The 15,066-nt window shown below is 39.3% G+C and overlaps 4 protein-coding genes across 4 annotated transcripts; 2 read left to right on the forward strand and 2 right to left on the reverse strand.

The window, feature by feature from the left end:
- Positions 1–539: 539 nt before the first annotated feature.
- EAF01_008499 (uncharacterized protein) lies at positions 540–1,343 on the forward strand (the record flags this gene model as incomplete). The annotated part of the gene is made up of 2 exons (XM_038916755.1): positions 540–592; positions 812–1,343. 2 exons carry the CDS (start codon positions 540–542, stop codon positions 1,341–1,343), a joined length of 585 nt encoding a protein of 194 aa, XP_038768117.1.
- Positions 1,344–3,644: 2,301 nt separating this feature from the next.
- On the forward strand, positions 3,645–5,257 carry EAF01_008500 (uncharacterized protein). The gene is made up of 2 exons (XM_038916756.1): positions 3,645–4,247; positions 4,306–5,257. The coding sequence occupies exons 1-2, from the start codon at positions 3,764–3,766 to the stop codon at positions 4,776–4,778; spliced, it is 957 nt and encodes a 318-aa protein (XP_038768118.1). The 5' UTR covers positions 3,645–3,763; the 3' UTR covers positions 4,779–5,257.
- Positions 5,258–9,968: 4,711 nt separating this feature from the next.
- Positions 9,969–11,185, reverse strand: EAF01_008501 (uncharacterized protein). The gene is made up of 3 exons (XM_038916757.1): positions 10,753–11,185; positions 10,448–10,644; positions 9,969–10,311 (listed from the first exon to the last, which is right to left on the reverse strand). Exons 1-3 carry the CDS (start codon positions 11,041–11,043, stop codon positions 10,191–10,193), a joined length of 609 nt encoding a protein of 202 aa, XP_038768119.1. The 5' UTR covers positions 11,044–11,185; the 3' UTR covers positions 9,969–10,190.
- A 1,366-nt stretch (positions 11,186–12,551) lies between these two features.
- EAF01_008502 (uncharacterized protein) lies at positions 12,552–14,489 on the reverse strand (the record flags this gene model as incomplete). Its single annotated transcript, XM_038916758.1, has 1 exon — positions 12,552–14,489. The coding sequence occupies one exon, from the start codon at positions 14,487–14,489 to the stop codon at positions 12,552–12,554; it is 1,938 nt and encodes a 645-aa protein (XP_038768120.1).
- Positions 14,490–15,066: the final 577 nt, after the last annotated feature.

Here is a 15,066-nt window from a genome sequence, read left to right on the forward strand (position 1 = left end):
CGATTTCTTGAGTAATCTACGGTGTCGGTCTGCTCCCCACAAGACTTTACGATTGGAATTGCATGGAAAACTGTTGATAGAAAATGTACACACAGAGTCAGAGATTTTCAGCTTGAAAAATGGAATAAGATGATGTTTGGCTGGCAGAATCAGCCGTGGATATATGAATGAAATGTACATATGACGAGAATAAGAAAAGCCTCAAGTTAGATTATCATTTTCATCTTGTTGCAATTGGAATAAGTAATAATGCTATTAAGACAAGTCGTTGATGTGATAAGTCCTGTCAAGTAGATGAGTAGTCGTTGTGTAAATATATTGAGTAAGGAATGGATCTCAAAGGTTATCATACTCAGGTTCATTTTTTAGTTCACTTGTATATGAAGAGTATCATGAATTTGAACACAGATATCAAATTGAGACCATTCTAGATGAGATGATTACGAATTTGAATGTTGAGCAATAGACAGATTGACTCTATCAATGGAAGGTTGAAAGTTCATTAATACATACTGCAATGCTAGAAATTGAGCTGAAATATGCCACATTCACATACCAGAAAAATATTATACAGGTTCAGAAGAGAAAAGACGTGAGAAATTACGAGAACGCTAGGAACGAACTAGTAGGATTACTCGCGCTCGCAAGAGACCAGCTTCATTTGAACTAGTAAATGAGATTTGACGAAGACTATTGGTCGATGATTAACGAGACTAAGGGGGGGAGGACAGATCATCAAGCTAGCACTAGCGCAGCCTGAAGTCTATAAGTATCTTCGTTTCCCCTCCCCCAAAATTCTTTAAGATTTCAGGATAGAGGAGAAGAAGGAGAAGAAGGAGAAGAAGGAGAAGAAGGAGAAGAGAATGAAGATGGTGGACGATATGACCAATTATCGATCGAATATCTGGGTTGCAGGGCAGCAGGTAGTCGTATCTGTGCAGGTCAAATGCAATTTAGTGGAGGACGACACAGTACATCACGAACGACGAGCGAACGAACGAACGACTGAACGAGCGAACGCACGATCGATCGACCAGCTGGGTTGCAGGGCAGCAAGTAGTCGTACTTGTGCAGGTCAAGTGCAATTTGGCGGAGGACGACACGAAAACGAGCGAGCGAACGAACGAACGAACGAACGAACGACGACGAGCGAACGAATGACGAGCGAACGAACGACGAGCGAACGAGCGACGACGAGCGAACGAGTTACGACGAGCGAACGAGTTACGACGAGCGAGCGAACGATCGACCAGCTTGGTTGCAGGGCAGCAAGTAGTCGTACTTGTGCAGGTCAAATGCAATCTGGTGGAGGACGACACGAAAAACGAACGACCGAAAAATGAGCGAACGATCGAACAAACCGGATGTGGGGACCGTAGGCTACTGCCAGGGGATTGACACCCTCTGGCAAGTTTTATGAATGCCGAGCGTTTTAATTAACATCGGATGATGAAACTTGGAACCCCCTCAATATTACTCTGTCTCTGAGGTGGGTCTCATTGTACTCTTGGGCTTGTCCTGGGATATGAAGAGGCTATTCTTGAACTTCTTGATCTAAAAAACTCTTATCTCGAGATTACATGTTTTGTGATCTGTCCTTGAAGTAGGATTCGTGTCCATTGGAATTTCTAATCGCTAAAGATCTCCCAAAGGAAATGATCATCATTTACTAGATATATCTATCAATAGTGAAAACTCAAAAACGGTCACTAGATTTATCTTATCGTATCTCATTATTTCTCGGCTTTTAAGCGATGTCATTCTCTGTATTAGTTGAAGTTGGAAGTCATAGTACCGTTCTGCATCTTTCGATCACTTGATCAGTTTTACTTTCTAGTGGATTTAAACAATTCAAAATCTATAAATTTAGGATTTAGATTGGTCATGAAATTCGTTCCAACGCAATTATTGATATGAAAATGAAAATTAGGGTAGCAGACTATTAGTGCATTTCGCGTGACTATATATCTTGTGTGATCATAAGTCCACAGTATAGTATTATGTACTAATTGAAGTGAGTGAGAGACTTCCCAGGAATCATATCTGTCTTTTTCAACTGGTTCTGCAACCAATTTTCAAGTCAATTGCCACATACGTGTGCCGGCGATAGGAGTATAAATCCGCTTTCCATTTGATTCCAAATAGCTGAGCTTATCGAGGATGCTATCTGACAGCTACTAGCTTGAACTTAAAAAACCTTGGATGGGTAGCGTGGATCGGTAATGCCACGCTAAATTAGGGGATTTTCGCGTAATTCTTTCGGGTCAGGTTGGGACGTCAGATGTGGGGAAGCACGATCGAAAGAGCCTGTTGAACTGTTCCATTACTAGCCTAGCCAGAAACTAGGTTATCTTTATTGAATAAATTTGTAAGAGAAGATTTCTCTGATATCTGTCCTTGCTCTAAACTCAGCGATTGGCCAACGCTTGATGTGGGAGTAGGGGAAAGGACTACAGACTAGGTTACCGGAACTGCAATACCATCCCTCACTGACAGTTGTGACTTCTCTTAAACTTTCAAAACTGATTTAATGTCCTCTATTTGGATAAAGATAGAAAGCCAATTATTGAAGCGCAACTCACAAGGCGTTCGAAAAGCAAAGAACGACCTGACTTTGCTCGGTGCGTTGAAACCCCAGTTGAACTAAGGTGCATATCATTGATTACGTCTTGTGTTGAAAGTAAACATTTCATTAAAATTTCCAATGAAATGCAGGCAGTAGTCCTGATAGTTTTACGGCATCATTAGAATATGGGGAGTGCACCTGAATTCTTCATTATTACCACGAACTGCACTCGCTATAACTTCACACTAACACATTTGCATGATTAAATTTGGACGCCTGTTTCATACTCGCGATTCACTAATTTAGCTCAGAGAAAAACGGCCTACTTCGAGTAAGATGGGAACTCTAGCTTAGTTCTGTGTACTGCAATTTTTACATCCTAGAGTATCGCAACCTCGTCTAAGATTCTTCCATGGAGTAACTTTTGTTTGTCATGTTTCCATCTTTTTCCTAATTTCTCTTCCCAAACTGAAAATTTACAAAGACTCGTAAACAGGTTAACAGAGGTGAATATGAGGGCATAGCTGAAGCGACGAAAGGATAAAAGAGACAACAACAACAGCAGACAGAGAGGTACGACGAGAGGGGTTTCAATTCATGGAAACACTTTGAAAGTAACCCGGCGATTGCCATGTCTATCATTTTCATGAAATACGATGTTCTAAAATTCCAAAATAGGATCAGGATGAGAATACCACCTTTATTTTACTCAAAGGTGCAGCAAGATCTGTACTAGACTCACTAGACTCAGTAGCTCAAGATCCCAGGAACGAAGGGAGATTCTCAAAACGCTAATCCTGGTTTGAATAGAAAATATACCGCAGAATAGTGATATATACGACGTATATACAATTATCATTGACGGAATAATCGGAGACAGAACTTTTGCATGCATTGGCAATGATTTTTACAGGCATAAAATTCAGGCTTGAAGTGGTGAGCACGGGTACGACACTGGGGTGTGTGAACGCCTAAGCGCGTTTTGGCGCTGCTTACACAATTGATTTCACATCATTACCAATCTATCTCGACCCCGCATTGCGTTCTTAGTAACCAGATCAGTTCATCCAGAAAGGACCCTGAAAACACCACATATAATTTTTGCTCTACACCATCTTGCTAACTACTAACATCTGCCGAATCTAAATATAAGAATCCTGTTGATCTGCCACTTTTGGGCATTTCTTCCTGCACCTCATGCGCGTCATTCATCGAGCTACAACTCTACTAAAATTCTGCCACCAATATAGCAACATCTTCCAACCTACCTGCCCGGCTCCAATTTCTTCAATCTCAAGCATGTCGACTTCAAGCTCCACTCCTCTTGCTCCAGTAATGTCCGTATGCCATGGTGGTGGTCCCATGCCCGTTATGAACGACCCCGACCATGCCGAACTCATAAAGTCCATGAGCACTCGCGTTCCAGAAATACTAGGCATTTCACCTAATTCCTCTACTTCGAGTGCTCCAAAGGCTATTGTGTTAGTTACTGCGCATTGGACCGAGACACGTCCTCATATAAGCAGCGCTCAGCACCACGATTTATATTATGATTACTCTGGATTTCCATCCGAGACATATAAATTAAAGTACCCTGCACCCGGAAGTCCAGAAGTAGCAAAGGAGGTTTTCGAGCTATTGGATGGGGCAGGGTTAAAACCGGTGTTGGATGAGAAAAGAGGTTTGATTTCTGAAAGCGATCTTTTTGATTCATGTTACTGACCACCAATCTCAAAAAGGCTGGGACCATGGCGTATTCATTCCCCTCCTCCTCATTGCCCCCAAAGCACAGATTCCCATCGTTCAAGTTTCCGTTTTACGATCGAATTCTCCTGCTCAACATTATGCTATGGGCCAGGCTCTGGCACCTTTGCGCTCTCGTGGAATAGCTATTCTGGGTAGTGGCATGCCGACGTTTCATAACCTTCGTCTCATGTTCTCTGGCGTCATGAACACTCCTGCATACAAAGCACGAAATAATGAGTGGTCATATCGGTTGACGGAAACACTGAAAATAGCCGATGCTGAAGAACGCGGTAAAAAGCTACAAGATTGGAGGCAATGGACCGGTGCTGAGGATGCACATCCTGAAAGAGGACAAGAACATTTCCTGCCATTGATTGTATGCGCGGGCGCTGGAGGCAATGAACCGGGAAAAGGATGGGAAGATCAAGTTATGGGTTCATCGCAGTGGACATATTATTGGGATTAAGGGTACCTGTCATGTAGCGTTCTTGTGAACATGACTGGGCAATTGAGGCGTGAGGCGATATTTTATACCACATGGTTAACTTAGGAGATTAATCGGATGCATGACACATGATACCCGCACATCATAACTTTCAAGACGGTTCTATCAACCGAAACTTTGGACAAGAGCATATAATATTTATGAGGAATATCACGAAATTGGTATACCATACAAGTAACAGTTCCATCAGATCATTGTCTCTTTCGAATTCGTAACTCGTTTCGTCTGAGCGTTATCAAGTTGGCTTTAAAAAGAAATTACAGCACATGAGCTCCAGAAACATTATGCTTGGAAAAATGCTTTCAATCTATAAAGAGTAGGAAAATAAGAGACTAAAGTGAGGATAATAGAACACGCTTGAAGGTCATAAGGTGCATCAGGTCAAGATTTGAAAGTAAAAACGATGATAAGCAAGGACGACGTTGCCGAAAACCAAGAGCATAGGAGAAGGGATCGACGACATTTAAAGCGAAATTAAGACCAGCAACAGGCGCACAGAGTTCAATATAAGCGAGGAAATGAGAGAGCACCTACCTGAAAACTTCCTCTAACGCCTAGCAATCGGATCAAGGGATCATGAAGTCTTAATCTATCATTCGGTTCCACTACACGACCCCGCAGGTGCGCTGGCAGAAACAATCGCATGTTCAATACAGCCCTTCTGCCAAGTAGTCCCTTGGCCCGAAGCATGCTATTCATACGGACTACCCGCGTCCACTGTCATATTTTCAAACTTCCGTTTGGAAATAGTCCCACATCCGCCAAGCTGATTCAAGAGTCCGTTGCCGTGAAGATAACCACCGCCATTGTCAAGCTTGCTTGCATCCCATTTATAGCCCCAGATGTTGAATTGTCTAAGACTACATCGTCTCGTGCGTGGCAGGCGAAATCACTCTGCGGCTTTATCGCTAAAGTAGAGATAGAAGTCCTAAAGCTAGGGAGAATAAGTTCACATCGAGTAAGAAGGTAAAGCTTGATATAAGGTTACATGTAAATTCACAGACTGCTTTCGTTTGAATGGTGTAAGTGGATTGGTAAGCAAAGATTCCCTTGACGAGGATATTATCTTATGATGTTTGATTGGGCAGTATTATGCATGACAGTGACTTATAGCAACGAATAAAACCCCGAGAAACTAATCTCCATGGCTGTCAGTTTTGGATCTTCAGATGCCTCACAATTCAACCCGCTAATCAGGGGAAAAAGGAGTAGCATGCTTACCTTTTCCTCTGTGAAAAGAATCATAGTATCCCCAGTGCTCATAATGAGTAGGCTTCATACCTTCCTTCTCCAGACTGATCCCAACTCGCTAGTCCAGAAAAAGCTATTAGACCCTCCATCATCTAGTCCATGAATTGACTGCAAATTACTGCTCAAAATCAACAAAGCTATTAAATCCAAAACCAATCCGAACTATTCAATCACAAATCATTTTTTAGGTTACCTAACCTTAACAATCTACAGCTTACTCAATCCAATCTGTATCACTCGACCCACCCACTGGAAGCACTACCAAGATCACAGATCCAGAACATCTTTGCGATTCCTAGCGAACTCATTCATATCTTTCCGAAGAACTACACTTGAGAGTCTAACACAAAAGATGTGAGCAAGTCCTCGAGCGCTCACACACGAATCACCCTAGAATTTTCACAAACGATGCAAAATCTCATGATACCTAGATCGACCTCTGCATTTCCAAATCAGTCTTCGCACTATCAAGTATTTCGCTTCCCTGCAACATACCCTGAACTTTCCCAAACTCCACTCACTCAATCTAGTTTAAGCATTAAACATCGCCATCTCCTAGTCAAGCGCCAATCGTTTTCATTGCTCTAGTCCCGCACTATCCCCTTATCTCTTCTCACACATAATAATTTACACCGCAGATTCTCGTATCTATCCACAAACATTCACATTTTCGCTACCTTTCTTCCTCATCGCCGCAAAAAGCGAATATCAAGTTGACAGCTCGTCTCTCGATACCCAAGAACTAATATCCACCACCACGACTTTACCCCTCTCAATTCACACACCACCAACATACACCGAATCAAAGAATATCAGAAATTCTCATACATAGATCCCTTTCCAGACACAACCCCAAACTCTCCGCAAACACCTTGACGCATTTGTTGACATCTAAAGCAACAGCTTCTCTGCCCTGAGCAGCTTGTGAGCCGGACAAATACTACAATGTAAGAGTTCTAGAACCTCCTCACCGCACGGATTTCGATTTCCCTATGAAAATCATTAATCTTTCAGCTTTTAAGTTCTCTATACCTTTATTGAATCTTTATATCAAATAATAAAAAGAGTTCAAGATCGATTTAGAATTGTTTTAATTATATAAAAAAAAGCCAGTTTATTTTTAAATATTTTATTTATAAAATTATAAATTATTAAAAATAAAAATAAAAAATTTCCTAAAAAGAATTTCCTAAAAAAAATCGGTGAAAATAATATAAAAAATGTATCATAAATTAGAAACTTTTAATTTATTCAATTTCAAATTTATATAATATAACGTAACTTATAGTGAACCGGGTTATATGAAAAACCGGGTCATAAAATTCAATTCTCTTTATATAATCTTATTCTACAAGCTATATATTCATTCAATTCCAACTCTAAATTATTTAAACTACTCTCTAACTCTTCTTTTTTAATTTTCTTTTTTAATTTTTTAATTGAATATTTATATGATTGTTCTCGTAGCTTTTTCTTCTTAGATTTTTCTTTCATTTTATGTACCATTTTTAATACTTTCTTATTATTAAAGACAAATTAATCTTATAATTTGATTCTTTTACCTTTAATTCTTTTCTTTCAAGTTTCAATTATCTTCTGAATATTAGCAAGCTGTTTTCGAAATAAGACTATCTCAGTATTTTGAAATTCTACAAGTTTAGTCATTCTTTTGACATATTGACAAATTAATGATACAAAAGAATTATTATTTATTAGAACTTTATTAAAGATTTGATTTACTTGTCTTAATTCTATCCCATCTGGAGAAAAGCTTCTAAGTATAAATAAATTTAAATCTTAATTAAAAGTTCTTATTTATGGAATAAAAGGTTATTAAAAGAAGTTAAATGGTAATGAATCGAATACTTTTTGTAAAACAAAAGATATTAAATTAGCTTCTTTTCAGTCAACTTTAATATTAAAAGAATTCAGTACTTTTTTTTTAATATTTTGAAAGAATTCTATTTATTCAGTTTTTTAGATTTGCTTTATATTAGCTCAAGAATATCAATCGATCTTTAAAGCATGATATCATTTTATTGGCCTATACATTACAATATCAAATAATTGAAGCAAATAGAAATAATGAAAAGATAATATAAATAAATCAATATCTTTCTTTATATAGAAAGCAATAAAGCTGTCTGTAATATAACTTGAATAACCATTTATGATTAAAAGTCAAGATCGATTACCTAGTACTTTCTTAGATTTTAATTTGAAAACCCTTTTTAATCATTCTAATTTATAATTATTTGAAATCTATTTATTTATATTAATAAAGAACTATCAACTTTAAGATATATCCTTTAGAATTTATACAGAATTTGTATTCTAAACCTTAAAAATGATTATAGATGATAAAGTTTTTCTAACTACATTAACATATTCAAATATAATCATCTATTCTTACTTGTTAACTATAACTTTCCAATTCGATTTTTAAGTAGAATTGATTATAATATACATATTTTGAATACTTCCAATTTCAAATCCGGTTTCATTTATATTATATATATCATCTAATTTATACTTTCATTTAATAAGATACATATAAAACATATTAAATTAAACCTGAATATTCTTTAATATTATTTCTTTAATTTGATTAAACTTTAATTAATATAAGTAATATATTTTAAGTTTTGAATATCATTTTTGGAATCTATAAATCTATTTGTAGCTTATAAGTGGAATTTCTGTTGAGATAGAAATTCGAAATCATACGACCTGAATACGTCGAAGACGAATTTCGTTGGCCATTTCCTTCACCAATATAGGTGTAGCAGGAAATCCAGTAATGATAAGTTGTGAAATCCATCATACAAGAGTATTTTCTTTTACATTTGAAAGAATTTAAACTATTTTGTGAGATTGAGTATATAATTTCCTTTCAGCAATCCTAACTATGAGAGTTGACTTAGAAACTTTAAAATACTTTGTAGCCTTTCTAATTGACATAAATTCCTTCAATTGAAATGTAATAATAGTATTCTATATCTTCTCTTCAATTTGAAAAAATATAAGAGGTGATTCGGTATGTATAGTAAAATTTGTTAGGGTTTGAAGTCAATGATGGGCTAAATGTGACCCGGTTCTCTATATGACCTGGTTCACTCTAAGTTACGTTATAAAAAAAAATTATATAATTTTTTGAATAAAAAAGTAATATTAATTATTTATCTTTAAATTTTGAAAACAAAATTTCTTAAATTGAAAAAGTTATCAACTTTTTTCATTTGTGTAGGAAAACGTCATTTTCGTAAGGATTTTGTTACAAAACTATATAGAGTGTGGTAAAGAGGTTCCAGAACTCTCATATTCGCGCAAGTGATATAAAAACATATTAGAAACTAAGAACCATATTACAATGTCAAACTTTCCTCTATATCCCACTCCAACAATATCTTTCAATACCTACCTAACAATCAACCCCCAAATAAACTCTCAAAACCCCAAAACCCCAAAACCCCAAAACCACAAACAAGCACTCCCAAACACCATCAAAAATAACCCATCTCCGATACCCCCAATCCCATTCCCCACTGACCTACAAGTAGCTAGGTATTAGGTACTGATGCTTATTTGCAGCACTGCCCTACTCACCTTGAGCATTAATAAGTATCTTGAGCAGGTTGAGGAAAAACAGTGAGTTTGGTTTAGTTTTCTAGCTATGCTATGCTATGCGATTCATCTATCTCAGAGATGCTAATTCACATTGAATCATTCGATTATATTTCCCTCTTCTATCCTCTCATTCATTCGAGTAATATAGTAGGTATGAACATTTGAAAGATGATGCAAATATTAATCTCGACATATACCTTAACTTAACTTCTGTACAACGCACTTGCATTCATCATACTATTCTTTCTTTCACATCCCTCATTGCTCAACACATTGAAAAGATTGATTTTCATATCATATGGTATCATTCATCTAATCTATCTCCCTAAACCATTCTATTTTCGTATCAGTAATGGTATAATCAGTTTATCTGTATCTCCCTTATCCGCCGTTCTTCCTTCGCAACTTGCAAAATCATAGCGCTTCTCTCTATCGTAAATGCACTGCTCCTGAACTCTTTTTCCCCACCATCATTACTATATCCGCAAATCACATCTAAGCACCATAAACCTTGAATCTCTCCTCAAGAGGCTGGAAGGTCTTCTCTCCAGCTCCGGCAACAGGAGTACCGAAAACAAGTTGAGCGTTGAGTTCCCAATCAGCTGGGATGTTCCATCTAGAAGATTTGATATTAGTTATTTATTCAATTCAATCCTCTTTATACCATCTTCATCTCCATATCTCTGCCCCCCCCCCCCCCGCCCCAAATTCAATAACCCCAGAGAGAAATAAGAAAGAAAAAGAAAACTTACTCAGAAGCAACCTTAGCATCAATCAAAGGGGAATAATGTTGCAAGTTTGCGCCCAATCCCTCAGCTTCCAAAGCAACCCAGATGGCATACTGAGTCATGGCATCACTTTGACTAGCCCACATGGGGAATTTATCTGCGTACGAAGTGTATGCGGATTGCATTCCAGAGACGACCTTTCTATCCTCAAAGAAGAGGACCTATAAATTTTCCATTAGTTTACTTTTCCCACAGCAACAACGCAGATCCATAGATCGAGCATCAACCATCAACCATTCAATAATAGAACAACCAGAAAAAAAACATACAGTTCCGTAACCCGCTCTGAATCCATCAATTTTCTTCGCCGTTCCCTCAAACTGTTCCGCGGGCACAACACCCTTCAAAACCTCCTTGGTAATGTCCCAAAGCTTCTCATGCTCACCCTTGAGCAACAAAACCACCCGAGTACTTTGCGAGTTGAACGAGGAAGGAACGTGTAAAACGGCTTGCTCGACAATCTCTTGAATCTTGCTATCGGGGATGGTGGATGTGTTGCTGAGAGCGTAGATGGTACGACGAGCCTTGAGGAGATCGATGAATTGGGTTGAGGGAGACATGGTTGGTAGTTAGCGTGGTGTGGTATGAAGATTTAGATTGAGTTTGTGTATGTGTATGTGTATGTGTATGAAAATCGAGAATTCGTCACGAGATACAAGTCAAGTTGTAATTAAAGTGAATTGAGAATGAGAAGATAAAAACCCCAAACTCCAGAACAGAGAAATCCCCCCCTCTTATACCTGACAACAATTGACCCAAACCGACGTTGGTAGCAAAAGCTAAAACCCGACCCGCTCTTTGCCCCGCTCGGTTAAGAGAGACACACTAAATAACAGGACAGGACAGAGCACTAGATATTCACCCCCGCTCCACTCTTTCCCATCCCATCCATCCCATCCCATCTCACCTCATCTAGAATCGTGAATTCCCAATTCAACATCACATACATCACATATGTCGCCATTGCAAATCCAACATCCTATCAAAATCCCCCCAATCAAACCCCCCAGATTCCAAATATTAATCACCATGTTTGACGTTCCAATGCTTACCATTATCAACCCAGTCCAGTATCCATCCATCTATCCATCCAGTAAATGATTCACCTACTTTGTACTTTTTGCTTCTTCCACTGACTGACACAATAACCACGTACCTACCTACATACCTACCTACTACCTACCTACATACCTACCTACCTACTACCTACCAACCTACTACCTACTACCCACCTACTACATCCAGCTAAACCAACCAACCCCAATCTACCTAGATACTTCCCCCTTCCCATCGGCTTCCCTCCCCATCACAAAATCATGACATCCAAGCTCCCACTAAGCTGCAACCCTCCCGGCTCCACAGAAACATCAAGATTTCTGAGGATTCCATAATTGATGAACCGCTGACATATTCATTATAAAGCTTCCACTCGTAGTGGGGCGGATCTGAGTGCGGCGCGCTTCTTTTTGTGATTGGTGGAAGTGCGGCGGATAAGCGGGGTGCCGTTGCGGACATGGGTGGACGCATGTACGATGTATTCGATGCGTAACACGGATGTACAATGCAACGTTCACGAACCATGATTGATCAAACTCAAAAAATATGATTATGATTTTTGATTATTTTCATTTATAAGCTATCTGTTTGGCATGATATCCTTACACACTCAGTTTCACAGCAGTATCTACTCGCTGTCTTGCATTCACTGGTCCATCATGTAGCTCCCGTCAATGTAATCCCAATTGCTTGCGTTGTTCTTCTGCTGTGGTCCTCATATCCCATTTCGCCAGTCTAAACACCGCTCAACGCCCTATGGACAACCAAAATTTACCTAGTCAAAATCCCATATGCAAAATATGTAGCTAAAAAATCCCCCCATTCGTTGCATAAAAGCAAGACAGCTTTCCACCCGTGGAACATGCGTATATTACAATCCAAATATGGCGAACGATATCGAAAATCCACAGCGTATTTACAGTCCTTGTTTCATTCGCATCATAATCCCATCTTTGGTATTTGGAAACCTCGGATTCAAGAAAGAAAGGAAAGAATGATAACGTGAAATCAATCACCAAGTCTCGGCAATATATTGCCCAGCTTCATTCTTCAACTTCCAGAAGTTCTTTGCTTCTTCCCTATCCAAATTGCCCTTCTCCATGGCAACGTCTACAAGAGCTTCCTCAACACCTTCACCCATTCCTTTACTACTACCACAAACAAAAACTCGGCCGTCCAAAGCATTGATGATGAACCAGACCAAATCTGCTTGATGTCTAACCTCATCTTGAACGTATTTTCCCTTTTGCTTACTGCCAGGTCTGCGACTCTGAACAACTTTCTTGACTTCCGATTCATGAACACCCCATTCACCAGAATACAATTCATCAAGAAGAGAATCTCTGACTCCTTGAAGAACCCAAACCTTGTTGGCGCAATTGGCATTCTTGAGACGACGTTGAACAAATCCTCGGAAGGGTGCAACTCCTACACCCGCACCAATCAAAAGCATAGGTCCATCGGAAACAAATTCTCTAGCCAAGGGATTTGCCATTAATCCCTTGAACATGGGGATTCGGACGTTGACCTTTTCTCCTCTCTTTTCAGCCTCGATAAATTTTCTTGCTTGTCGCTCAAAGAATCCTGACCCTAGACCAATTCGATTTCCACCCTTCCAATGATTGGTTTCGTGGACAGTGACTGCGATTTCGATAAGTCGGCTGCATCCCTCAACTGGTACACAGTTCTCCTGAGGATCGTTGGACATTGAATAGAATCGAGGTCTTAAAGTTTCGAGTTCCGAGAGAAGATGATCGAGAGGTGGCTTACTAGAAGGGAATGCGTGAAGAAGCTGAGGAATGGTGATATGTGGACCGGTTCGGAAATCGCAGAATGTACCTTGGCCTTCTCCAGAACACAAATATAACAAAATCTTCTTTTCTTCTGGATCGGTAGCATATTCGGCAAGGATTCGTAAGATCTTTTTGTTTGGAGGATATGATTGAATATCAGAACACCAAGTCAATAAATCGCGTCTGGTTGTAATTAATTCTCTTGGCTTGTCATCCCCCCATATTGTAGGCCATCTTCCAGAATGTGTCTTCAACAAAATCTTTCGGTCGCGAAGATGTCTTGGAATAGATAACAAATCCATCATTTCTTCCACCATTGATTCTTCATTAGGTGCCATGACACCAATTGCACCACCAACCTTGAAATCAACGCCACCTTCCTCGGGATAATCGGTAACATCCAAGTCGAAGTGATATGTTCTCTTTTCAGCACCAGGCTTGGTCAATTCTCTGGCATTGAAAATTCTCGCGGAATAGACTTCGTAAGGTGGATGTGGCTGAACAAATGAAGGTGGTTGGACTTTGGTGTCGACATCTAACTTGGCATGATGTGGTGTGAAGTCAATTGAATCATTTTCCATACGAATTCCAGAATCCTTATGGGAGAGAGCCTTTTGATTGTCTGCCGCATCTGCGACGTCCATGGAAGGTTCGACAGTGATTGCTCCTCTGTTCTCATTGACATGTAAAGATTCTATACCCTTGACAATATCCAGGGCCTTCTCTTTCTGCAAAGGGAGAATGTCCATGTTTTTCTTTGGCAGATCTGGCACACTTGTCAATCGTGTAGGGATGGTTTCAATCTTCAATGCCAAACTCCTGTAAGCATCGTTGTCTGGCAATCTTGGTTTTTCGTATGTGAGTCCATCAGTTTTGGTGATGGCCATACAGCAACCTCCACCACAGCATTTCTCCACCAACTTTGTGCCCGCATTTCCGATAATCCTTTGCATGTCGGTAGAATTTTGTGAGATGAGTACAGTCGAAGCCCGACGACGGCGTGGTTCAATTTCTTCGGGTTCGAGGTCGGAAGAGGACGATGATGAGTAGGTGAGAGCCGGAACCTGGGATACCTGGGAGCGGGGCGATTCAGGCTGTGGCTCTTGTGGTATACAATGAGATGTAGTAGCCATTCTGACAACTTGAGGACGCGACATTATTCGGAATAGAATTGATGAACGACGGATCATATACTACTAATAAATGTACGAGTATGAGTGCCGAGAAATGGGTGAAAATCAGGAGGGGGAAGGCAATGCCAAACTTGTTGATTGTGTGTCAATCCAACTTTGAGTTTGATAACTGATTCCACACAATGGAATGGTATGATGTAAGAAGCGATCTGATAGACTGTTTTTGGGGTATAAATAAGTATTGGCGTAATACTTATTTACTTAGAAGTGATTGTTGCTGTAGTAGATTCCCTAGGTATTCGACTTGATCATATATTATTGTGAATGTATCAATTGAAAGAATTATGGTGAATCTTGGTTGATGTTGGATTGAATTCCCTTGTAATAAAGTTTTTTTCCGAAAAGACAAATGGGATGGATCTTGGTGGCGGAATCACTTGGAACTTTATTTTGTAGTTTTGAAGCCTCGGCCGACACCGGGATTGAGATTGATGAACCGTAACAAGCGTAATATAAAATACGGAGTATTCAGATCAAGCTTTTCATGTAACTTGTAAGTTGTAACTATATAAAAATGTGGAGGAACAATATTGATTGATTA

This window comes from Botrytis porri (assembly GCF_014898465.1).
Source record: "Botrytis porri strain MUCL 3234 chromosome Unknown BPOR_011, whole genome shotgun sequence".
In the NCBI taxonomy this organism is placed as follows: domain Eukaryota; kingdom Fungi; phylum Ascomycota; class Leotiomycetes; order Helotiales; family Sclerotiniaceae; genus Botrytis; species Botrytis porri.

What these genes read in the sequence shown, in the direction of transcription:
- EAF01_008500 (XM_038916756.1), top strand. Translation starts at nt 3,764, where the DNA reads ATGCGCGTCATTCATCGAGCTACAACTCTACTAAAATTCTGCCACCAA. An exon ending in GGTGTTGGATGAGAAAAGAG is followed by an intron (nt 4,248 to 4,305) that starts GTTTGATTTCTG and finishes AATCTCAAAAAG; the next exon opens with GCTGGGACCATGGCGTATTC.
- EAF01_008501 (XM_038916757.1), bottom strand. Translation starts at nt 11,043, where the DNA reads ATGTCTCCCTCAACCCAATTCATCGATCTCCTCAAGGCTCGTCGTACC. An exon ending in TCAGAGCGGGTTACGGAACT is followed by an intron (nt 10,645 to 10,752) that starts GTATGTTTTTTT and finishes GAAAATTTATAG; the next exon opens with GTCCTCTTCTTTGAGGATAG. An exon ending in GATGCTAAGGTTGCTTCTGA is followed by an intron (nt 10,312 to 10,447) that starts GTAAGTTTTCTT and finishes CAAATCTTCTAG; the next exon opens with ATGGAACATCCCAGCTGATT.